We start from the raw sequence: 23,537 nt of genomic DNA on the forward strand, positions 1-23,537 counted from the left end.
ATACATTGACGACTGAGCCCCTCTGCTCTTGTATCCTCAAGTGTTTTTGATGCAGCTACCAGTTCTTCAATTAAGAACTAATTATCCAGTCTGATGAGCCTGAAGAGGCTGAATCATCAAGTAGGTCATCCTTCTGTTTTCACAAGCTGAGTTATATCATGGTGAAGAATCTGTGCTTTCTTCTTGTAAGATAAGCATGTATACAGGTTAGCCTGACTCTGAAGACTAACACATTCAGGGTCAGAGCCTAACTGATTAACAGCACTACCAGTTACAACTAGCAGTCCCTAACAAGTTTGGGTCCTTAAGAAGGAAAAAAGGCCCCCACACATACCATTGGAAACACTAGTGACCTGCTTCAGCATTGGCTTTTCCATTTTTTTGGCGTAAAAAGCCGCATACCACACTCGCAGCTCAGTTCCTGGTGGAATGTCCCGGGAGGTGGTGAAATAAATATCATTGTCATGCTGGAAGGCAGTTAAGTTTTGATGCTCGTGTTCAGTGGCTGGTCGCACCATCATCATCCAGTTGCAATCATCTTCATTTGAGGTGTCAAAGTATAACAAGGGCCCATCTTTCTGGAACACCTACCGAGCAAATTATATATGTGATAAAGACATAACAAAATTAAAAGCAAAGTTAAAAATAATTTCTATTTGCTGCTTTGGAAGCACAAGTCCCTAAAACAGCTCTTCTGCATCCAGCCCACAGAATGCTTCCATAGATAAACTGTTATAGTGTGTGCCTAAAAGATATCCCAGTAACATTCTTCATCCATTTTTTCCCACAGTGGCAGGTAGCATAAAACCATCACGGGGAAATTGATTCTCTTTTATTACTTTTCACATGCTACATCTTACCTTTAGGGGAAAAACTGTTTCTTTTTCAAGCTTGGCAACTCTCTTGGATTCAAACGGGCCAAACTGGGTACGTTTCACTAGCTGAGTCAAAGCAAATACTCCTTCAGTCCCATCTTCCAACTGCCTTATCTCCAAATTAGAAGGCAGAGATGATCTAAGGATTGAATGAAGAACTGAGTCATATATGGGACAAAATTGCAGGTATCCAGAGAAGAAAGATGTCAGCATTCACTCCTCCACTCTCCAGTGACAGAAAACTGTTTTCTGTCAAAATACCTTTATTGCTACAAGGATTTATAAACAGAACAGAAAAAACTGGCAGCAGTGGAGGAGGGCCAGGTCAGCAATTACTTAAGAGCACTCCACCCATCTAAGTCCAGGGACTCAACAGGCTGAGCCCGTGGTTGGAAGGGGATGGTCCAGAACCATAGTGAAGCTACTCCGTATCATCTTTAAAATATCATGACCATTAGGAAAGGTCCCTGATGATTAGAGAAAAACAAACATGGTGCTCACCTTCGGGAAAGAGTCAAAAAGAACTACAGGTTGGTCAGCCCTGCTTCACTCCTTGGGAAAACTCACCTTTTGTGAGGTATTTATGGGCACAGAGTAACACGGGACTGGAAACAGTCCCACCTGATACACTCCTTGCCACAGAGGCTTGTGGACGAGTGAAGGGCAGTAGATACAACTTCCCTTGACTTTAGCAAGGCTTTTAACAGTGTCTCTGACCACACTGCTGTGTGCACATTAGGATGCTTTTGTCAACAAGTTCAACCCTGTTCTTTCAGCTCTGCTAATGGGTGAAAATCCAATCAGGCAGGATACTGACTACTCTATAAAGGTTGACAATGCCTCATTCGCTTTCCTGTCTACACAAAAGGAAACATAAAAAGATTACAATCTTAGTGATAAGCAAATGAACTGAAAAAAAGAAGAAGAAAAAAAAGCTTTTGGTATTAATAAAAGAATTATACAGTAGTAGAGTTGGTGAAGTTCAGGAGATATTTCTTATCACTTTGTTTTTCCCTAACTATATAGGAACGATTTTATCTTTTCAGCAGAGCAGAGGAAAACAACTACCATGTGGTTACACAGCTAGACTGGGTTTTAAGAGATCCGTATCCAGGTTTGTGGTTAAACTTGCCCTCAACCTCAGACAAATCACTCTCTCAGCTACTGTTCCCCAGATGTAAACTAAATTACATCTTGTTTCAATTACATTTCTTGTTTCCATTTCTAGTCCTACCTGTTTTCGGCTGTAAACTCTTCAACAATATATATATATATATATGTATATTATTTTTTTCCCAGTAATATGGTCATTTCAAAACCTGCTTTCAAATCCACTACCAAGCAGCCAGCTCCTCCTCAAGGGAACAGCTACGCATCTGCTAAAAGCAGTTGAAAACCAATGCACACACCACATTCACAAGTGTTCACAGCTGGAACATCTGGACATTACTACAGTCCTCCCATAAGAATAAACAAGAGTATTAAATCACAAGGCAATAAAAACACACGCCACCATAAAAGGTAAGAAATAACAGTTTAGCTTGTCAGTGAATCTGTTTGGGATGGGTTGGGGAATTACTGCATCGGCCACTTTCTGTGCATTAGAAAAGCATCTCCATCACCAGTTTTTATTGTGCCTAACAAGAAGCACATGGAGCTACATAAACTCCTTTCCCTTTTTGGACTTTTAGTACATCTGCATTATCACTGTCTTTTCTCCTTAGCAAAAGCTCTGCATTTTACACCTTATACTGAATTTTGCTTACAGTGCCAGAAGTAAAAAATAATATGCTACTCGGTGGTGTTTTCTTCAAGTGAGATTTAGTCTATTTGTTTCTTTTAGCAAGCGTGGCTGCTTCTGTTACGCTGCTTTAGATTTCCTGACAGGAGCATTATCCATAATCATTTGTAAAGAGTCACAATAATGAGAACAACTTGTTTTGCTTCTCCGTGGAGGAATAACAGAGATAATATCATGCAGGAAGACAGAACCATTCACAGCTCTGGGAAATCCGTGTACGCTTGTCTGAAGCCAGCATGATGCGCTTGAGGAGAGGAAGGAGCTGCAGATACGTGACCAAGGCAGAAGCCATCCCCCCATCTGGAGCTATTGGACAGAAACTTAAGTAAAAAGGCCAAATCCTGATGAGCAGCGAGTTATTTTTTGGCTTTGATTCAGAAGAGCAATTAAGTGCATGCATCAGTTTTCTATTTAATAAAGGCTGCGTCCTTTTCACAGACTAGGGCTTCGCTTCTCAGCCAGAAGTGAAACAGTGATAATACCCAATAAAAAGCAAACGTGATTTAAAGAACTAACGTAAATGCTCCTTACCTGGCCCTGCTCAACACAAAGGAATCTTTGACAGTCACCACTGGGCCCAGCTCAGGGCACTCTGAATCATGGTACTGCCCACAGTCCTCGCACCCTGCAAGGAAGCAGACAGCAAACAGAGTTCATGGAATACGCTGCTGTAGAACAGCTGCCTCCTTCTCTCAAGAGCCAGGTACAAGGTCTATCACAAAGTAAAATACATCACAGTATCACAGTCTCACACTCTCGTGCAGGTTGGAAGGGACCTTAGAGATCATCGAGTCCAACCTCCGGGATCTGAGCCTCCTGTGCAGCAGAGCGGCACTTCTACCACTTGCGCCACAGGGGGGATTCGAACCCAGGCCTACGGTGTTGCAAGCGGCACTTCTACCACTGCGCCACCAGCTTTTGGAAACAGCTTGGACAGTGTAGTCCTCTTAGAAATAATAGACAAACCCCATCCCTGGGCACCAACAGGGGATCTTGTGCAGGACATGAGGGCAGAGCAGGAGACAAGTTCTGCCTGGAGTCACGGCTGATGCGATCACACTCCTCAGGTACAGTGTGGGCAGCAGCCAGCACTGAGTTAGCAGCGCATGGAGACTGCTTCCGGTGTCTTCCCAAACAAGCCAGCTAAGCAATACATTCAAACTACTCCTTAGCTCACTTTCAGCTCACCTAAATTAACTGTTAGCATAAGCGTCAATTAGCCAGAGCTGAAAGGCTCCAACAAAATAATTTTCAGAGTAGGATAATTTGAAACTTTCTAAAATAAGCCAACTTAGCAGGATTTCAAATGCGTTCACATTGCTTCGCTGTGAAAAACAGCAGTCAAAGTGCCCTGCCTGGTCAGCAGCTGACGCAGCATAAGAGATCATCACACACAGGTTATCCTCTCAGAGCTCCACATTCACAAGGGCAAGTCAGTTAACCCCAGTAAGGCTGCAAAACAGAGGATGCCTACACTTTGTTTGGAACGAGAACAAGAAATAAAGCAGGTTTGTTCCAGAATATGCCCTTCCAAGGAACGAATGGATGTTGTATTGAGGGACATGGTTTAGTGGGAGCTATTGGTGATAGGTGACTGGTTGGACTGGATGATCTTTTAGGTCTTTTCCAACCTTGGTGATTCTATTTCTGCTAAAAATGCAGTGTTCTTAACTGGAAACCTCTCCCTGCTAGTTTATCTCAGTGAACTAACAACATCTGTGGGGTTCCTGCAGCTTGTGGTGCCCCCCTTGGTGAACCGAGTCATGAAATAACCATTTTCTCCCATCAGTGCCTTTTCCAGCTGAATGAATTTCCCAGCCCTGTTTGCTGTACAGCACCACACAGATGGATCAGAGGAAAGGACAGGTGGGCAGGTGTTACTCACACACCACCATCAAACCTCAAGCCTACGGCCAAGCCACCTCCACTCCCCTATGGTGCGGCTTAACATAGCACCACTCCTCCATATTCGACAGGTATCAAGTGCAATTACTTGTAGTTCACATTGCGCTTGATATAATCTGGGTTAAATGTAAATTTCCAACACCAACGAGGGTGGAGGAGCCAGGGAGGATTGTGTAAAACAGATTGCTGAAAGGAATTCAATTATCACCTGCAAAGGTTGTCACCACCAGTGAGACCTGGAAGAAACTGCCAGAATAGGCTCCCCAGGGAGGTGATTGAATCGCCATCCCTGGTTGTGTTTAAGAGCAGCTTGGATGTGGTGCTCAGGGATATGATTTAGTGTAGGGTTTTTAGAGTTAGGGTACTGGTTAGGCTGTGGTTGGACTTGATGATCTTCAAGGTCTTTTCCAACATGGGTAATTCTATGATTCTATGAAACTGCCAGAATGGCAGCCTCTCAAACTGGCTTTGCTGCCAAAGGAAACAAAGCACTTACTTCTCTGTTCCTCTTATCTTTTGACTGCACCTAAGCAACCTCTACATCTACAAAAATAGCTGCTGCACAGGTTCAACAAGCATCGCCCCAAACTACATGAGGGAATAAACTACGTGTGGTTCTCAGTGCATTGTGGGTGAATAATCAAAGCAGAGGGAATACGAGACCAACAATGTGTGGAAGAACAAAACAGGCTGTGTGCCACCTTCCATCTGCAATGAGGGAATGACATCACAACCCCATCCTCACTGGTACCCTCTAGGGTACCACACAAGGAGAAGTAAACAAACTTCTTTTTAATACTTACAAACAAACATAGTCTCATCACTGCCATCTTCAGCCATTTTTTAAACCTGCCAAAACACAGAAAGTGATGTTAGTTGTGGCTGAGTTTTACTTTCAACACACTATTGAAACATCCCTTTATGGAGTGACGATGCTGACTGGGCCCTGCAGGGGTACAGATGGAAAGTTAAACGAAACTCTAAGTGGCTAAAAAATGCCTCAGTAACCGCTGTATTACTGCAGGTGTACAGACAGGAAGAATGTATAGAGAACCATGCTGCAGAAATTATAGGGATGTCAGTCAAGAAAACAGGAGAGAGTAAGAGCTTGAACCTGCGAGAGAATGGACAGATAAGAGAAAACAAGACCCACAGGTGCTGTGGTGCAGGGATTCTGCTCTCAGTTATCTGAGCAGCAGCCCAAGGAGGGCTCTGGCCAGGGGTTTGCTGCAGGGTCATGCTCCCCATATAGCCTTCCTAAAGCCCATAGCAGCACAGCCCTTCCTAAATGACTGCTTGATGGTAAGGGGCTGGGACTGCAGTTCTGAGACACAAGTCAGCCCTGGCTATGGTTGGGTGCTAAACATACCTAACAAAACATTTAAGCAGAAGCAGCAGTCCAGGGAAATTCCTAAAACTTCTTTTCCTGAACATACCATACAAAAAGAATCGGAAACCTGAAGTAAACCAGCGCAAAACAGGGTGAATGACAGACTGAAAGCAAACAGGGCTTGCTTTGCTTTCTAACTTCTGCCCTGTGGATGGTCTGTGCTTTCTCAAGAGGTGCATGTCTAGTTATAACTATGTAGTTTGTGCCCTGACAAGACTCACCCTAAGCACGACTCAATTAACAAATCCTCTCTTCAGACAATAGTTTCGATACACGGGGGACAGCATGCAGCACATCAGCACTACTGCTGTGCAAGCTGCTCTTCAGAGACACTCGCCCTTTCGTCCTCCTCTCTGTCACGCTTCCCAAGCAGCAGATTGACGAGCTGCAGCATCACTGAGGCAGCAAGGTCGATCTCACTCTGGTAGCCATAGGCTGAGAACAGCAATAAAGGGGAGGAGGAATCGTAAGAGAACAGACACTGCTCAAGGTGACGGAGAGAAACCGTAAGGGTCACTCAACTATACGTCACCCAGCTGACTAGGCACTGCGTGTCAGTTATCTGCGCTAGCTTAGCTTTCATTTTTGGAGCCAGAACATGCATTTTCCACATTGTAGCGTTTCATATTCAGCATCCCCGGTTCCTGTGACCTGCTGGGCTTTGAAAAAAGGCAGGAAAGGAAAAACATGTATCAGACGTACCCATCTCTCAGCACAGCCTCGACTCTCACTCTGCACCTTGCTACCAGTTCCTGACAGGCTGCCCATCTCCCTTCCTACTTCCCCGAGCGCATAAGAAAGGGCAGATCAAACACCGAGGACAGACTTCGGGGCTTTTATTTTCATCGGCTGCTGTTCAGGGCCACATCCCATTATTTTTTTCCCCCGTGTATTTGTGTCAGGAAAATGCTCCATTAAGTCACTGCATATAATTACATTCCCGTTTCACAAAGCTTCTGTGGAAACTCCAGAATCTCTATATACACCAACAGCCATCGTTAAGCAGCATAAAAAAGCTGCACAGGTACGAGGTCTAACTGCGGACAACACCACGGAAAACAGGATTTTCCACCCTCACAACCAAACGCAGCGGTGCCTGAGGGGGCTGCAGCACATAGGCCGTGTTTGTTTCCCTCAGGGCACACCCCGGCCCCTCTCACACCTCTCTCCGTTCCCGCCGTGTTCAGGGCAGCCCCTCAGCCCCACACGCCGCGCGGCGGCCGTTACGGACCGGCCGTTACAAAGCGAGGCGCCACCCCTCCCTCCCGCCCGGCACCCGGCGCCGTAGAGAACCGAGGGGCACCGAGGGGTGTCCCGGAGCCCGTCGCTGCGCGGGGACGTGCTGCCGGGCCGGGTTTAAGCGCGGCGTGTGCTGCAGGGCACGGCCGGCGGAGCAAAGCGGCCGCCCGGAGCCCGACGGGCGGCGGGGCCCGGGATCCGGGAGCGGCTCCGCCGGGTTTTGCCTCGGACCCGCCTCGCCCCCCTCCCTACCGCCCTCCCTCCGCGCTGCGCGGCGCGGCCCTGTAACAAAGAACAGGCGGCATGGAGAAGGCGGCGGTGGAGGAGGAGGAGGCGGCGGGGCCGCCCCCCCGCACCGGGAGCCCTCGCCGCCGCCCCCGGCCCGGCCCGGCCCCGCGAGCACCAGGGAGCGGGGGGACGGCGGCACCAGGGGGAGGGAGAGGGAGATGGGGAGCGGAGCAGCGGGGTGGGGGAGAGATCCGCGGGGACGGGGCGCGGGCGCGGGGGGGAGGCGCGGGGAAACGGCGTTACCTGCCCTGGGAATGGCCCGAGCCGGATCGGATCCGGACTCCGGGTTCCGATCCGCTCCGGAAACCACGCGCCAGCGGAAGCCGCGCCGGGCGCGGAGCGTGATGGGAGGAGTAGTTCGATGCTGCGGGGACACAGGGCGGCAGGCGGCGGGACGGGGCGGTGCGAGGACGATGACCGTGACGGGAGGCTGTCGGGGTGGGAGTCGCGGCCGAGGCTCGATCCTACCGGTAGCCCGGCCCTGCTTCGCCGCCCCAGAGCGGAGGACGGGCTCAGGTAGGGTGTGCGGCCTGCACGGCCTCGCAAGCTGCGAAAGCACCTGGGAACTCGAAAAGGGGCAGGGGGGTTGGAACTACATGATCCTTGAGGTCCCTTCCAACCCGGGTCATTCTGTGATTCTGTTGGCTTCGGGGCGTCCGGGGATGCCCTACGTTTTAGTCAGCGAAGGGAGGCCGAGTGTGGTCAGTGGGCACGAGGTGGTTGCACTGAATCTTGTCCAGCTCTAATGATTGCGTGATTCTGCTCGCAGCACAGAAATTAAACCGAATACTCAAGATGAAAGCAGTAGGTAAAATGAAGAAAGGCTGCTGTGAGAGCAGTAGGGGATTTCAGCTGAGCACTTCGGGAATGTGCAATAAACGTGAGGTAAGCGTGGTAAAGGAGAGCAGAAAGGTGCCTGGGGATGTAGGACAGCACGCAGCACAGAGACAAGTGGCGTTTATTGTATGTACAGCAATAGTATTCCTTTTAAAAACCCATACACTTCTTAGTGATGTAATAAATCTGTACATCGTAGGCTTTGTAACTGCACCAACTGCATTTTTACACACACACACACACACATAAAAACAAAGCAGGAAAAAAGCCACAGTGGAAGAAGTCACAGTTGTGTACTAGGAAAAAAAAGGGTAACCCCACCAGGAATATCAGAGCGTACTGCATTATTGGGAAATACAAAGCTACAGTATTGGAAACACCTCACACCCATCCTTCCCAGTTACCTCCACACCATGCCAGCAGCACCTTGCATAGTAGCACTTTGGATATCCTGAGTGAAATGATATTATTCACCCTCAGCTTCAAGTAATCGCCCCCGTGATGGAATTAACTGAATTGTTTGTCACCAAGGCTGTGGCTCAGTGAGATGCTGAAGCATATGCTAACTCTTAACACAGGAATAAATCCTCCTGCGGAGGTCAGAGCAGGAGGTTGGTTCACAGATCCTGCCCTCCCTGCTTGGAACAGAAGCTCAGATCCCTCTGGTAGTGGGCACACAGCTGACACAGCTGCTAAGTGACACAAAAATCACCTGCTCAGATCTGATCTTAAAAGGCAACCTCATCATCTGGGGAGGGAAAACAGCACTGAATTCCACTGGGTTTGGTAGTTCAGCTTGTTTTTCCAAAGCAACACAAAGTATTTGTAGGAAGAGGTGAGGAACAACCAGCCACGTGTGGAATTCACACATCAAACCAAATGCTATTTATTTTCCTGAGGAGTGAAGGCAATTAAAGACCAAGATTCCCTCTTAACACAAGTCGCCTTGCTTTCCTCATCTTAATGGTTAATTCTCTTAATATAGGTAAGCCCAAACCTTCACACAATTTGCAGTATGTTATACATATACACATATATATACATATTGCAGTTCCCACCATCAAGACATGGGTTTAAGCAGTAACCAAGACCTTAACAAGGATCAACCAAAAAAGAAACCAACCCAAAACAACGCTTCAGGGCCTGTCTGTTCTTCAGAGTAACGCACAAGCAAACCCTTCTGCTGCAGGCAGCACACTGTTCAGTGTTATTTCCACCACATTCTACAGTAAATGATAACACTTCTGTCAGTGAAATCCCACTTCAGTAATGCGAACAGACCTCAAGTAGTGTTACATGTTCCCTCTGCTCTTGAGATGATGCTACCTGTGGAGCTCAGTCTCGCTTTGATTTCTTGAATTTGTGGTTAGATTTTTTTCCTTCAGTAAACAAAACTGACCATGCAGAAAACTGGAAGGATCTCACCTCCTACCCTGCCCCATCACACAAAGATGGCCTTCGCATGGAAGAAGTACATGCTGAGGGAATAGAGATTCGGCGTTTTGAATGCTTGGATCACGAGTCGCTGTAGTACAAATGAAGAGATCCACTTTGTGTTAAACTAACAACCAACAGAAGTGCTCAAGCACATTGAGGCAGGATAAACCCGTATTACTGAACTGGGATTCTGAAGCACGTTACAGCTCTGGGACAGTTGTTTGTAACAAATTTCCAAACCATAAAACATACAAATGCCTTCAAGTGTTTCCATAATAAGCAGCACGCTCAGACATACAGCCGTTTGATAGGCCAGACTGCTGTTCTACAGTGATTTTTTACATACAAGTGGTATTTTTAAGCTGCAGACTCAGTTAATAGATTCTGACAGTACGTTTATTTACTAACCTGTTGGTAAAAAATAACCTGTAGAAGAATTTACCATGGAATCTGAAGTCCATCTCAAGTTTCAAAACACGTTTCTGTTCCTCAGTGACTTTCTATTTTTAAAGAATAGTTACCTTGAAAACCAAAATATCTGCAAATCTTCGTATCTCTATTAAGGGGCGAGGTGTGGGGCTGAACTGCTGTTGGCAAAGCAACACGAATCCATCATTCGTTCATGTCAGTAGCTCTAAAGGAATGGATGTTTTCCTTGGCTAAAGACAACAGGCTTGGTCCTTCGTCCTCAGCAGGAATGTACAGGAAGGCAAACTACGAGGTGGCACCTGTGAAATCCTGCCCTTCTGCTCTTCTCAGCAGCTCAAACAAGAACTGTGCCTTTACTTTCACCAGATTTTCTAATTTAATGAGGAAAATAGAAAACTCAAACCACCACGCGACAACACTGGTGGAGCTACAAACCAAAAGACTGAGGGAATGCAATCATTATGTTTTATAAAGCTCTCTTCACAACTGCATTTTCTAAGATCTCAGTAAATATTTGGCAAGTAAAACAAGCTGGCTAATGAAAAGCTTATATAGGGTTAAATACGCTCTATTCAAGACTTATTGCTCCTAGCTTTGCATTTGATATGATGGTATATATATGCTTGTCTAACAAGTACTTGGGAGAATGAAATAGAGCCCCTACGACAGGTTTTTATATTAGCAGCGACAGCTTCTCACACAGGGAAGAAAAGCTACAGAGAAGTTGTGAATGTTTGCAAGTAGATTCTTTAAAAAGTTCTGTTTTTTAGAGTATAACTTACGTACAGAACATTAAACAATATGCTAGTGTAAGTATTTGCATAATTTATTGATTTATGGCTAATATAAAAAGGCCTCTCTCCACCTACACGGACTGAGCAGTGTTTATAGCAGGCTACAGTTCTTACAGTAGGCTCTTCTCTCAATCAGCGGTTTAGTTCTGTTTCTGAAAACTTACCCGTTTTCAAATGACAATAGAAAGTGGGTCTGGGTCTCTTTTCCCTTTCAGCCTGACCAGAAACACAAGCTGAGACTTGCATTGCTACTGCTCCATGCCGCAGCACGGAAGCACAGCGGTATCTTCTCTCCTGACAGCGGTTCAATCATAGAGCAGGTACGATTCTTCAGTTCTCAGCTCCCTGCTTCAGCCAACTACGTGCTCATGTGCAGCTCCTCCCCACCTACACCATTCCCTGCTCTCCCTCACCTTGTACAACACCACCGCGCAGTCCTCCAAAAGCTGTCACAATGCAAGTAGTGCTGCTTGTATTTGGAGCAGCAACTTCATAGTAATCAGAGAGAAAGCTGTTCTGGAAAAATAAACAGAAAATACAATCCTTCTGTTCACTCCTGGACCACCGCACTAGCAAGCATCATGTTACGCAAGTCATCAGCTGTATCTGTGTTCTCTGGTACTGCTCTGTAAACAACTGGTGTGCAAGTACCCCGTCAGAGAGCATTCATTCAGCCTTATGCAAACGGTTCTGCCGAAGCACCGTTCAATTTGCTCTTGCTTTTGTTCTTGGAAAGCAACTTTCTGTTAAGAATACGTGAAAGGGTGCCTCCCTTCTTGCGCGTTTCCTCTGACAGGGGCTGCTGCAGGTAGATGAGATCGTTGTGCGACTGACTCATTCCCGGATCCTTCTGATGGTGGCGGCGACGGAAAAAGAGCTTTGCGCTCTTTCTCAAAATCCCACCTGGAAAAGGACAGAGCAGAGGCACAGGCACTTTAGACTGACCAGGCTGCTTTCTTCTACACTGCAGCTTTAGCTATAACTGCATCACTACAGAAAAAAAGCCTTTGTCTCAGCATTTCCAGCTTAAGCAACACTCTCGTAACTATTTAAACTATGTTAAAACGCTAAGAGAGTGGTGCATCCAGCGCCACAGTGTTGATGATCTGTAACTGAGAGGGCGCAATTGTATGAGTCCCATGCTGGAATGAAGGGATTTCGGATACTGGCAAAGATGAGCAGTCAGTGCTTTCAGGCACTCGCACACACACATTACATGCTGCTCAATCCGCCTTCCCCCATTCACTGGACCCAGCTCTTTCCCAAGCAAACACTACCGAGAAATTCAGGCTTCATGAAATTATGCTTTTTTCTGCTTCTCCACGTTCCATGCAAGTATCATGCAAACTGAATCGCTCAGATTCATGACAGATGGCAGTAGTTCTAGATCTATGCGTATGTCCATGCTCTTACAGTTAGCCAAAGAGTTCAGAAGAGAAGAGCACTAAAGAAAAGAAGTTTTTTCCTTCCATTCTCTCTGAAATGTTGCAGTTGCAAAGGAAGGAAAGCTGCCATGCAACTGCAAGGCAGGTTAATCCTCTGAATTCAACTTTGAATTCACACATCTTGTGGAAATCACCTTCCTTCTCCTTTGTTTCTAATGCTCTTCTGAAAGCTACAATAGTGTTCACACATACACATGCACAGCTCTTAGCATGGGTTGTACACTGGGCACTTAAATGTCAAACAGGCATATTCCATCCTTCCAGTGCAATAAAAGTACTAAGTATTTTATTAAAAAAAGAGATAGAGGAAGAAACGTTACTCTCTGTAGTCTCAGCAATCAATGGAGTTGAAAAGACTAGCCTGTTATACACAAAATGAAGGAGGCATTTTGACATGGAGGATCCTGTTGGTGCCTGAGGTCAGTAGCTGTATGTCAGCCCACATGCAGCAGGCTCATACAGCCAGACTGCCCATCTCCTACCCAAATTTGTCAGCATCACCTACAGGAGCAATCATTCGCTGGTTTAAAATACTGTTGGGAAAAACAATTCACTTCAAGCATATTAAAAATAGTACTACACCTGCTTACAATAGGCTCAGAAATCTGACTGAGTCTCTTCTCTGGCAAGTTAATCCAGATTCCTTTATTTTTTTCTTACCCTTCCTCTTGATTCCACATCAAACCTAGCTGCCATTGCCTTGGCTGCATAGTAACTCATTGTGGAGTCATACTGGCAACACAAGACACCAATGGTTTTCCCTCTTTGCAAGCCCTGGTTGGTTTTGCAGCCAGCATCCTACCAGCTCCCACCTTCCCTTCTCCCACTCACTCTGTGTGCCTGAGGCACACGGAACGCTGCCTGCTCTTGGTACAACAACCCAATGTCAAAACAGCACAAGTTCAGTGCAGAACTGGGCAGTGCTGCTGTCACAGTGACACAAGCCAGTTTGAACAAAGGAGGATCCAGGTAGCAAGCCAGCAGAGGGAGCCTGCTGGCACTCAGGTACATGAGGACAATCATCTTCCTGGCTAAGCTTCCACAACTTGTTTCCGCGCAACCATAAGCTTTCCTTACTCTTCCTTTGTTCAACTATTAGATCCTGTCACTGCACAGTCTCTGCTCTGCTTTTCTTCCCATTGTAAAGGGATACAAAAAGCAACACGCAGACTAATTCTTGCATGTGACCGCACAACAGCAAGGATTACGTCACTGTCATCTAAGGACCGGGTACGGGCTGCGTGTCATTTTGCAAAGCAACAGCTGCAGAATAGGCAATGCACAGCAGCCCTGTTTCACACAGCCAGAAGCTGTTCAGACTGGAACAGTTACAAACATGTGCTCAGCATTATTAGCTTTTTATTTTAAGGACTGAGCGCTCAGCATCCGGGAAGATATTCTATGCAATATTCTAGTGCATCTTGTCTTGCTGTGGCCAAGACATGGCTCACCAGGCACAATGGGATCGATGCAGGAGTCAGCTGAAGGCAACTGGAACGCACAGACTTGAATCTTGTCTGCTCTCCCATCACCCCCTGACTGATCATTTTGGCAAGGCAGCACCACTTCAAGCTGTTGTCAACAGCATAAAAGAAACAGTGTTTTACCCCCTGATACTGACAGTTGTTAATATGCAGAGGCTGGGGTACTGCTGCTGTGCGGCTTTTGTTTTAGCCCTCAGCTGCTCTGCCCAGCAGTATTGGCAGCTGCAGCTGAAGCTGTGCCAGCAGGAGGAGCAGGATGGAGCTTATCTGTAAACAGCTATTTTGTCCTATCCATTCTGCTTGATTTCCCACCCAGGGGAACAGAACCAAACCAAGAATGCTGCAAAACTTGTGCTGGTCACCTGGGACAACTTGTTGCAGCTACAAAAAAAAAGCAGGCTGCACTTCTCTGAGAACATCACAGCCTCATCAAAAGCAGCATCCCGAGGTGAAAGCTCCTTGTGTTTTCAGAGGTACTGAGATCACTGGTAGCTGGAAGCTTCTCACATCCCCACTGCTACCCACTGGTCTCCAGCCAGGTGGGTGCACGCTGCCAGACAGTAGCTCCAGCTTTGTGGAGGCACACACCCCTGCTAGGAAGGCAGGCTATGGGGCAAATCACAAACTCGGCAATGCTTGTGCTGTTTGCACGTTTGCTTCTTGAGTTCAACAGGATCCACGTGCCAAACTCTGTCCCCAACACCAGGAGATAAGCAGAAAGCTGTACAGACTGGCTGGTCTTCACAGGCTCCTGAGGGCCGGCTCAGGCTGTTCTAACAGGCTGGTGGGGCTAGGGTCACTTCTGAATCTCTTTTTTTATTGGAGGAAGATTTCCTTCCACATCTACGAGGACATGAATAAAGACTGCTTCTCTCCATTCCTTCCTAACTCCAAAGCAGTTTTTAATCGAGGTGTCTGAAAGTACTTGTAGCTCTAGGAGTTCAGCTAAAAAGGAAATCTGAACAACTGTAAGCAGCAGTTTTTAGAATAAGTGTTCTGTGTATGCATATCCAGTTATGAAGTCACGCATGTGTTTGCATGAACAGATGTTCAACCGATAATCAGATACAACAGGAATGGGCATGATGGAGAGAGAGCAGGAGCACACAGCAGCCCTCCGAGCCTTCCTGAAGCCTGTTCTGCATGACCCACTTGAACAGCACATCCACCAGTGGAATGATTTGTCGGGGCAGACAAAGCTGCTAAGGCATCTGAGCACAGGAAGGCAGTTTGAGGGAGGAAAGAAATGGATGAGGGAAGAAAACAGGTGCCAAACTACATTTTGCTCCGATTTTTACAATGAGCGCACCATTGTAAAGCTACGTTTTCTTTAAAAGATAAGACAAAAGCAACTTACTGAGTAGGGAATTAATTCTGGTTGGCACAGTGGTCCTCTTAAGTTTATAAAAGGGAACGGGTAAGAAACAGGAAGTCAGAAAAGTGAAAAACAAAGGTATTCAAGAGTAGAAATTATAGTGAAAGACAATGCTAACTTTAAGACATTCATACCATTCAGGAAGCTTTTGGAAGCAGAAGGGTGGTTGGTTTTTGGTTGATTGCTGCTGTTGTCACTGCTCTTGTTTTTCAAAGGGAATTAACTGAACCAAGGGAAAGGAGGTAGGAATGTTTTCCTATCTCACTCCATTGAACTTACTCAGCTGTAAGCAGAGGTTCAAGACTTTCACAGATAGATTTGTATATAAGGGATTTTGGATGGCTTTAGAAAAGCTGAGACAACTGTCTCAATATTAGAGACAATTCATCCTTTTTAGCAGTCCTGCCCTACACTGCGCAAAGACAACTTTCAGAAGGCTGACATCTGCACCACACTGCACATGGAAACAAAGTAAACAACAGTTCACCTACAAACTTCCATTTGCTTTATGGCAAAACATTAAACAGTCCAGAGGTTTTGCAGAATCTCATAGAGCTTCCTAAACTTCTCCAGACTCCAGAAAAGTGAAATCATTTAGCGCTTAGTTACCTAAATCCATTCCAGACTGTCTAACACCTGATCATCTGTGCCAAACTGATGGTTGCTGTGCCATCCTGAACTATCAGAAGGAACAACAGAGCTGTGAAAAGACCAGAATACATCAAGCCTTGGTGAATAGGTCTAGTATATGGCTATGTGAGGTGCATTAGAATCATTACGTTAGAAAAGACTTCTAACATCACCCAGCAGCCCACTGCCCACATCCCTCAGTGCCACATCCACATAGCTCTTGAACACTGCCAGGGATGGTGATTCTACCGCCTCCCTGGGCAGCCTCACTGTAGCCTAGTACTGTATTAAGGTTTTGTAGTATGCCACTTTATACTGTCTCTAAGTACAGAGGTCTCTGTTTAAGAAATGCACAGAAAAGGATAAAGTAAAAGAGGGATGGAGATGGGCGAGATATACAATGATTTATCCAACTTCAACACGCATCCCATTTAACTGGTGTGCCACCTGCACAGGTGAGTGACCACTGCACTGGATTTTCTTCCAGACTTCCTAAAAGCCACGTCGCAGCCCCAAACCGGCACAACAGCCTCAGAGGTTACTGAATTTATAAAGGAAACACAAAGGTATTTTCAAGCTGAGGCTATCCAGGTATGTAACTACATAAGCAAAATGATCTGATCCTTCATTTGCTTTACCCTCCCAGATATGAGTTGGGTTTAATGATCTGCCTTTTAACTTCTTAGGGCGAGTCCTTCCATTTGCTGATGGAGAATAATCTAAGAGAGCCTGCCATGTCTCTGAGAACCAGAGAACTGTACTCTGTGGCTTCTAGCAAGACAGCTTCCACCAACACCACAATTACACAGAGTTTAAGGAGAAAAAGCAGCACCAGAGGATAAACTACTACACAATATTGCATGACACTGCCAATGATGTACAGACCACAGTTATTTCCTAAAGGCGAGGTAAGGATCACATACCTTTAGACTTTTTCACGCTCCCAGTTTCTGAAACACTTAACGAGCTCCCAGACATTTCTTCACAGCTCTGGTCTAAGAGTGTGTTGGAGTCCCACTGCTGGCTGCCATTCTCCAAAGCCCAACCCTTATGGGCACTCTGCTGTGGGTCAGTATCAGGTGCTGTTTCTGAAGCACCTGCCGATAGTTTTTCATCAGAAGTTTCTTTTGCAGTCACTTCCTCTCCAGCAGGTGGGGGATCTGCTTCCTTGCAGGAACTGTCCATGGCTGCAGCGTAGTCCATCATCAGTGCAGCTTCACTGTCCTGAGATAAAGAGGTCTGCCCAGAGGAGATAAAAAGAAATGTAAACAGAGAGACAATGCTGACACAAAACCACTCTGCTGGAAAAAAGAAAAGCACACCAAAAAATAGAAACAAAACCAAAAACGAGCCTCCCTGCAAAAAAATATGCTCTTTTCTTCTCTTTACACTTCTATTTGCACTGCTCAGGGCTATCAGAAAACCATCATGTGGCTCCCTAAGCTACATTAAAGGAGAGGAGCATATAACCAAGTTCTAATAAGAACTGATCATGACCATCTAAATGTCCTGTTAAAGATGAGTGACAAGCAGATATTGAAACAGGCCGACATAGGTCCTGATGAGCAGGAAACTACAGAATGCACATTCAGATCACGCTCAGCGGAACAAAGACTTTACAGTAGTAAGAAGTAAACCTGGTGCTTTCTGCTCTACCTTGGACACCCCTGATATGATAATGGTGCTCTTCTTCCTGGGAGACTTCAGCTTCTGCTTGGCAGACTCACTTAACTGTCGAATGGCTGCTTCTGCAACAGGGTCACTGCCGTTCAGTATCAGCAGCTCTGAAAAGAAAGCGTTGTTTCAGTGTGAAGAAAGAAACAGAAAAAGCAAGGAGAGGCAAATCTTGTATGTAAAGCTTGTATGTAAAGTAAAGAAATCAGAAGGAATGATATAAACACCATGTATAACAAAATATTTTCCAATCCACCACCAAGCTACTGGGTCTTGTCTTTCCATTCTTTTCAATCCGGTGTACATTATCCATCCTATGCAGAAACAATACGGAAGTTGCACTTACAAACCCATGCCCTTCCCACTCATAAGACTCTGGAAACCCAGACCAAGCAGCCAATTACTTCAGTACACTGCTACACTGTGGTACGTTCTGGCACAGCAAGCACACACTATGCTTCTTTGCATTTCTTCCATTTGCCTCAAAGTTTTGTTCTAATGAGTAATTCTTCCTGCAATAATGTATTAACATCTCACAGGAATTCCCCTGCACTCCCCGAGAAGGGAAAACATTGTCCATCTCAGTGTGCTCTGAGCTTAACTCAGACAAGTTTTCCAGTAAGTGCTTTGCATTTTCAATATCAGAACCAGTTACGATGGAAAACTCAGAAGCTTAGGGCTTTCCAAATTGGCTCAGTAATACCACCCTGCTTCGTGGTATGTATCATTGGTCTACCGCTCAAGGAAGAGTGAAGAGTTATTGCTTCACTTTCTTGCCCAGATTTTGCCTTCTGGCCAACACACATCTGTCTCTCATCAAGCTTTCTGACCATTCCAGAAGCACTCTAGAACATCTCCAGATTGTCCCACCTGCACCAAAATCTGTACAAAGCAAACAGAACTCCACATCACGTGCCATTTACAGCTGCATTATATCGCATCTTTCTCCATTGCTGCCTACAGATCTAAGGAGCAAATGGCAAAACCACAAAGGACTGAAGAAGGTGCTGAAGATTCAGAGCTGCACCTCAAAAAGGTAAAATGCCACAGAGTCAAAAACAAGTTTAATTCAAATTGAATTTGTAATTAAAGGTGTTACTGAAGCTACCTGGTGCTCTGAAGCCTCTTCAACTGTGTGCCAGCTCACTTAGGAAAGCAGGTAAACAGGCTCAGCCAGATTATGTATTTGCATTAGCATAAAAACACAACAACAGCAGAATAGCAGTGGTAGGGCTAGGAAGAGAATTCAGTCTGCCTTACCTAAAGACAGCCTCATGCCTTTTCTTCAGACAGGAGATTTCATAATGGCCTTAAGGTTAAATTTTGGAGAGTTTTCACCTTGTGCAATGTACCCCGTGCCTTTGTAAGGGAAGAGTTTTTCATTCAAAAGCAAGAGGAAAGCCAGCCTGACTTTTCTGCAGTCGCCTCCCCTTTCCAAACCGCACTGCTGCTTTTTCAAAATCAGTAATTTAAATCACCAATTAAAAACAGATTCCTATTGCAAGACTGCTATACCCCTAACCACAGTGCTTGCTAACACAAACATCTCAGTGCCTGTTGAAAGCCAGTAGCGGGTTCACTGCTATTTTAACAGGGTTACATTAATCCCACTCACAGTCTAGAGAGATGTTTTCTAATGAGAAGCTTCAAAAGGTTCTATTACCTGTATCTGAAGACGATAAAGTTTTGCTGACTGGAGCACCGTGAGAATGGAGAGCTTGAACAGAAAAATCCTTTTCAACCACTTTGACTTTGAGTGGAGTTTTCACAGGAGAACCTGAAAACCAAACTTTTTTGTTGTTTGAACTATTTAAGGCACCTACTGTGAAAACAACAAGGATCTGTTGTATCAATTTACAAATGTACAAATCATAATTGTTTGAGAAAGTTGTTTATAGAAATCCTTAGGGCGTGCTCTCTATGGTAACGTGACCCCAAAAGAACTATGAAACACAGGAAATTATTTTTAAACATCTTCTGCAATACATTAGACAATACATGCTTCAGTAAAAGATCTGCGCTGAAAGCTTTAAAGAATGCAGCTCTCAGTGAGACTGCACCCAAAGACTGCATAGAGGTTTTACTCTCATTCTTATCCCAAGAGGAATCAGTCTGCTCCAGAAAGGTACACTGAAAAGATTGCCCCAGGATGACACTCATCCTCATCTGAGATTACAATACACACTGAGGTCAGAAGGCACAGCACAAGACTGCCATCAGCAAGCACTCATGTTTCTGATACTTCTGTCATGTGGAAAAGCACCCACTCAAACCAAGCTGTTCTGCACTGGCACTCCAGCATGAAATTTAAACCTAAGTGCAAAAAGCAGCATTAACCATTCCTCTTGTAGCAACAAGGTTTCATGAAAATTTAAAACCTGATTTTGAAGAATCCAAAAAAAAAACCATCACTATCAATGCCTCAGAGAAGCCTGGATGATGCCTCTCCATCCATCCCTGTTCCTCCTTGTACCAACTTCTCTTACCCCTCTCTCCTCCCCAGACAATCCTAAGGGTGAACACAGAACGAACCAGACTTCCTCACCTGTGCTCAATGGGGATGACCTCCCTTCTAGTCGAGGTTTGGTTTTCACAGCAGTTACAGTAGTGACCACAGTCCCACAGGGCATCACAGTTCGATCCTTTTCCACCTTAGTGCTTGGCACTGGAGAAGAAGCTTGCCAAGTCTTTAACTCGCTAGGCTCGATAAACAAGAACTAGGAAGACAAAAAAAATATTTCGAGGATGTTAATATTTCTAACAAGTGCTCCTTGAACATTTTTATTAACATTCAAGGGCCAGCTAATGCTTTTGATACGCATAAATACAGCACAACTTGTTACCATCAATTATGAATGTGATACTGAAACTGGGCCACATGTTGCGCTGTGAACTCACAGATGAGCACTCATGAGGATGTCCAGAACTAAAGGATCCACCATAAAAGCATCCCTATACCATACCTCTGCAGTAATGGATCCAAGCCCAGGCCTCAGCTCTGGGCTACCGTCAGTGGCCCTGCTGTTCAGTGCAAAGCTTTGGTGGCCAGAAGGTTGCTTCCTGAACAAGTCTAGAGGTACAGTTGCCCTTGCGGATGAAGAACCTAGAAGAAATAAAAAGGCTGAGAAAACAGGAAAGGAAGCAAAATAACTACAGCAGCTAATTACAATACCTGGCTATACACCACAGGACAGCGGTCAGAGCCTTCTTTCCATTTTACAACTATTCCTCAGCCTGGCTTAAATACTGAGCAACAGAAAAGAATAAGATGAAACCTTACTTATTTGCCACTATTTCCAGCCATTTTTTCCCCTGTATATGCTGAATGCTTATAGGAAAAGAAAACGCCTAGAAATATTATTACTACAGTCGTGTACTATCTTCTTAATTGGTTGCTTGTGTTTTTCTTTTCAGAGAACACTGCCCAGGCTCCTGGTAAATTCGAGCATCATTAAGAATATTCCTCCTTTATTTGATCTTTGGTGCAAGCTGAGCAGTTCTCTTGATCCTCCTCTTACCTAATATCTAATGTAAGCTACATTAGACTGGAGCAAACTACTAGCAAAATTACTGCAAGATTTCAGGGATTAAATCCCAGGGTTCTACAAAACACAAAGGCAAATAGAGATCTACATTATATTCTCATTACTCAGCTCTCCCCCCACAAATGTGATTCTACTTGGAGCTTTCCATTTTGATTTTTGGGAGAACAGCTAAGACAGTGGCAGGGGAAGAGAAAGACGACTATCGGTGCAATCAACAGAGACTTCTTTCTTTTAAACCAGGCTGGTAATTACACTCTTAGTAGGATGTGGAATTATGCTGGTATCGTTTGAAAGACCTGTTATGAAAGGTGACTGAGAATTGGCAGGAACAGATTTTATGTGGGCAACAATACACATTTGCAGGCTGCAGATAGGTCTCATTTGTCTCTCTCTCTTTTTTTTTTTTTAAGAGAAAAGCAGCATCCCTGGCAAAATTACTTCTTTGGATTTGCTTACATTTGACATCCTAATCCTTCACAGTATTGTGGAACTTTTGTTTTCTGATTGTTTTGTATCTGAATCTTGCATAAGGAAAAAGCAAATGGAACCAAGAGGTGAAATAAAGTTATTATTTCCAGCTAAAGCAAAACTCTCTTATCAGCAAAAGGAGAAGCACCACAGATGAGAAGAATCTCATAGAATCACAGAATATCCCAAGTCTATGGGGCCCATAAGGATAACTGAGTCCAAATTCTGGCTTCACAAAGGACCACCCAAACATCAGACTGATTTATGAAGTCATGGCATCACTTCAACAAAGCCCAGGTAGTGAAGTATTTGAAACAATAACTAATAACTTTGAGGAGGTCAGAGACTCTCTAACAGCGTATTTCTCTTCTGTACAGTTTTACTGGTAGAAGTAACAAATTACATGGGCAGGGGATGAACCAGGAAAACAAACCACTGCCACTGAAAAACTTCATAGTTTTCTATGGACTCTAGAAGCTAAATTTCATGACAGACTTACAGAGTTTTAAAACACAAAGTAAGCTTATGCATTTTCCCCAAACTGCCTGTTTCATATATGTTTGGCTGGCTATTTTCAGATGATCTCCTTCTGCTGTTCTCCCCTGTAGGGCCATTCCGAAGATCTACCCGATGCGACAACCAGGACAAAGCAGCATCACACAGCTACAATAGGTTCAGGAAATGACTGTGTTCTTATATGGCTACAATGCAGAACTGAATGTGGACTTATGTTAACACCTAGCAATATTCATGAAGTGATCAGGCCAAATATTTCAGTTTAAATACTTACTATCCAACTTTCCATCTTCTACTATTTGCAGTAGCAGTGTTTTCGATTTGGCACTTAGTTCACTGTAAAAATAAACAGAAGTGTGTTAGGTCTCTGCATGCAGGTGGGTTTACATTCCCATGTGGGTTTTCCCTGCCCAGCTCTGGTACTCAGCCCCACTGCTTCCCTGACCCCACACTGAGCACAACTCCACGTGGCTGACCTGACAGGGTGAGCGGCTTCTCTTTGACCTGCGAGAGCAACCAGAGGAATCTCAGCCAGAAAACTGTGGTTTGGCTCTCCCCCAGCTCCCATTTCAGCTGCCTAAAATTTCAGAGGCTTTTCTTCTCCCCACTAGCAGTTTGCAAACACTGCCGTTTCAGAGTGATGTTGGTCCCTAGACTGACTGCTAACAGCAGCACTAAGAAACCATTTCTTTCCTGGCAGGGTCAACAGTGAACACTGTCGAAATGTTAAGATGCTGTTACAGGTCCAATGGGCTGCCTATTCAGAGCTGCTCAGTGTCCTGTCTAAGCAGGAGCATGCCCTGTAGGGCAGGAGAGAAGCAAGCAGTCACAGGCTCAAATCAGAAGGGTCAGTATGACTTTTTCAAAGCAAGGCTCGAGGATGCTGCAAAATAAGAACTAGTTTCTCTGTGACAAACTTACGTGCACTATTAGCAGAATTACTGGCATTTGTAATAGTCTGTAAGATGTACCAGACAAGAGACACAAAACCATCTCTCCAGTGAAATAAGCTGGGTATCTACCGAAGAATCTTCCAGTTCAACTTGTGCATTTTTCCATGTATCCTCTTCAGGACGGTGTTATCTTGGCTGCAGATGCTCCACTTCCATCAGACACTCTGGGACATTATCTCTACAGCAAGTTTAAATCTTTGCTCTGCCATTATTGTTCCCTATCTTGCACCTCCAAAACTTGTGAGCATGCACCTTGAGGCTGCATATTGCTGCTCTCCCTGTGGAGTTAAAGCAAAGCCTGACAGTGGTCAGTAATCTGCCACTCTGAAGAGCAGCTGTTTTTGTTTTTTAATTTTAATCTAATGCCTTAATTTAAAAAAGGCAGGAGGGAATGAACTTGAAAGAAAATATGCAGACAAATCCTGACCGCTTGTCTTTCAAAGTTCCCAAGC

General features: G+C 45.1%; 3 protein-coding genes across 27 annotated transcripts in view; 1 reads left to right on the forward strand and 2 right to left on the reverse strand.

Annotated features, from left to right (window-relative positions):
- The window catches only part of PRDM15 (PR/SET domain 15), a 31,329-nt gene extending 23,450 nt beyond the window's left edge, over positions 1 to 7,879 (reverse strand). For 13 of the 14 annotated variants that reach the window (XM_085529550.1, XM_015883000.2, XM_085529542.1 and 10 more), the window contains exons 1-5: positions 7,742 to 7,879; positions 5,385 to 5,430; positions 3,208 to 3,301; positions 861 to 1,014; positions 335 to 587 (exon numbers count right to left, since the gene is read on the reverse strand). In XM_085529550.1, the coding sequence (XP_085385676.1) occupies positions 335 to 587; positions 861 to 1,014; positions 3,208 to 3,301; positions 5,385 to 5,421 (538 nt within the window). In that variant the 5' untranslated portion in view covers positions 5,422 to 5,430; positions 7,742 to 7,879. Of the gene's footprint in view, positions 1 to 334; positions 588 to 860; positions 1,015 to 3,207; positions 3,302 to 5,384; positions 5,431 to 6,192; positions 6,407 to 7,741 lie in introns of those variants that run through there. The other variant, XM_085529498.1, reaches the window with a different exon arrangement.
- On the forward strand, positions 6,659 to 11,538 carry LOC146762606 (uncharacterized). Its single transcript, XM_085536009.1, has 4 exons — positions 6,659 to 6,669; positions 7,110 to 8,014; positions 8,268 to 8,383; positions 11,211 to 11,538. The coding sequence occupies exons 1-4, from the start codon at positions 6,659 to 6,661 to the stop codon at positions 11,457 to 11,459; spliced, it is 1,281 nt and encodes a 426-aa protein (XP_085392135.1). The 3' UTR covers positions 11,460 to 11,538.
- Positions 8,441 to 23,537, reverse strand: part of C2CD2 (C2 calcium dependent domain containing 2) — a 34,784-nt gene continuing 19,687 nt past the window's right edge. For 5 of the 12 annotated variants that reach the window (XM_085529616.1, XM_085529621.1, XM_085529592.1 and 2 more), the window contains 7 exons: positions 22,407 to 22,468; positions 20,567 to 20,706; positions 20,149 to 20,320; positions 19,267 to 19,392; positions 17,586 to 17,713; positions 16,853 to 17,168; positions 8,441 to 11,898 (listed from right to left, as the gene is read on the reverse strand). In XM_085529616.1, the coding sequence (XP_085385742.1) occupies positions 11,672 to 11,898; positions 16,853 to 17,168; positions 17,586 to 17,713; positions 19,267 to 19,392; positions 20,149 to 20,320; positions 20,567 to 20,706; positions 22,407 to 22,468 (1,171 nt within the window). In that variant the 3' untranslated portion in view covers positions 8,441 to 11,671. Of the gene's footprint in view, positions 11,899 to 12,969; positions 15,319 to 16,852; positions 17,169 to 17,585; positions 17,714 to 19,266; positions 19,393 to 20,148; positions 20,321 to 20,566; positions 20,707 to 22,406; positions 22,469 to 23,537 lie in introns of those variants that run through there. The other 7 variants (XM_015883064.3, XM_015883068.3, XM_085529635.1 and 4 more) reach the window with 3 other exon arrangements.

Source organism: Coturnix japonica, chromosome 1, assembly GCF_054131305.1.
Source record: "Coturnix japonica strain WE chromosome 1, WE-NBRP24, whole genome shotgun sequence".
Lineage (NCBI taxonomy): Eukaryota > Metazoa > Chordata > Aves > Galliformes > Phasianidae > Coturnix > Coturnix japonica.

Coding starts and splice junctions, on each gene's coding strand:
- LOC146762606 (XM_085536009.1), top strand. Junction 8,015..8,267: donor AGAGCGGAGGACGGGCTCAG/GTAGGGTGTGCG, acceptor TTCTGCTCGCAG/CACAGAAATTAAACCGAATA. Junction 8,384..11,210: donor GAATGTGCAATAAACGTGAG/GTAAGCGTGGTA, acceptor TTTCCCTTTCAG/CCTGACCAGAAACACAAGCT.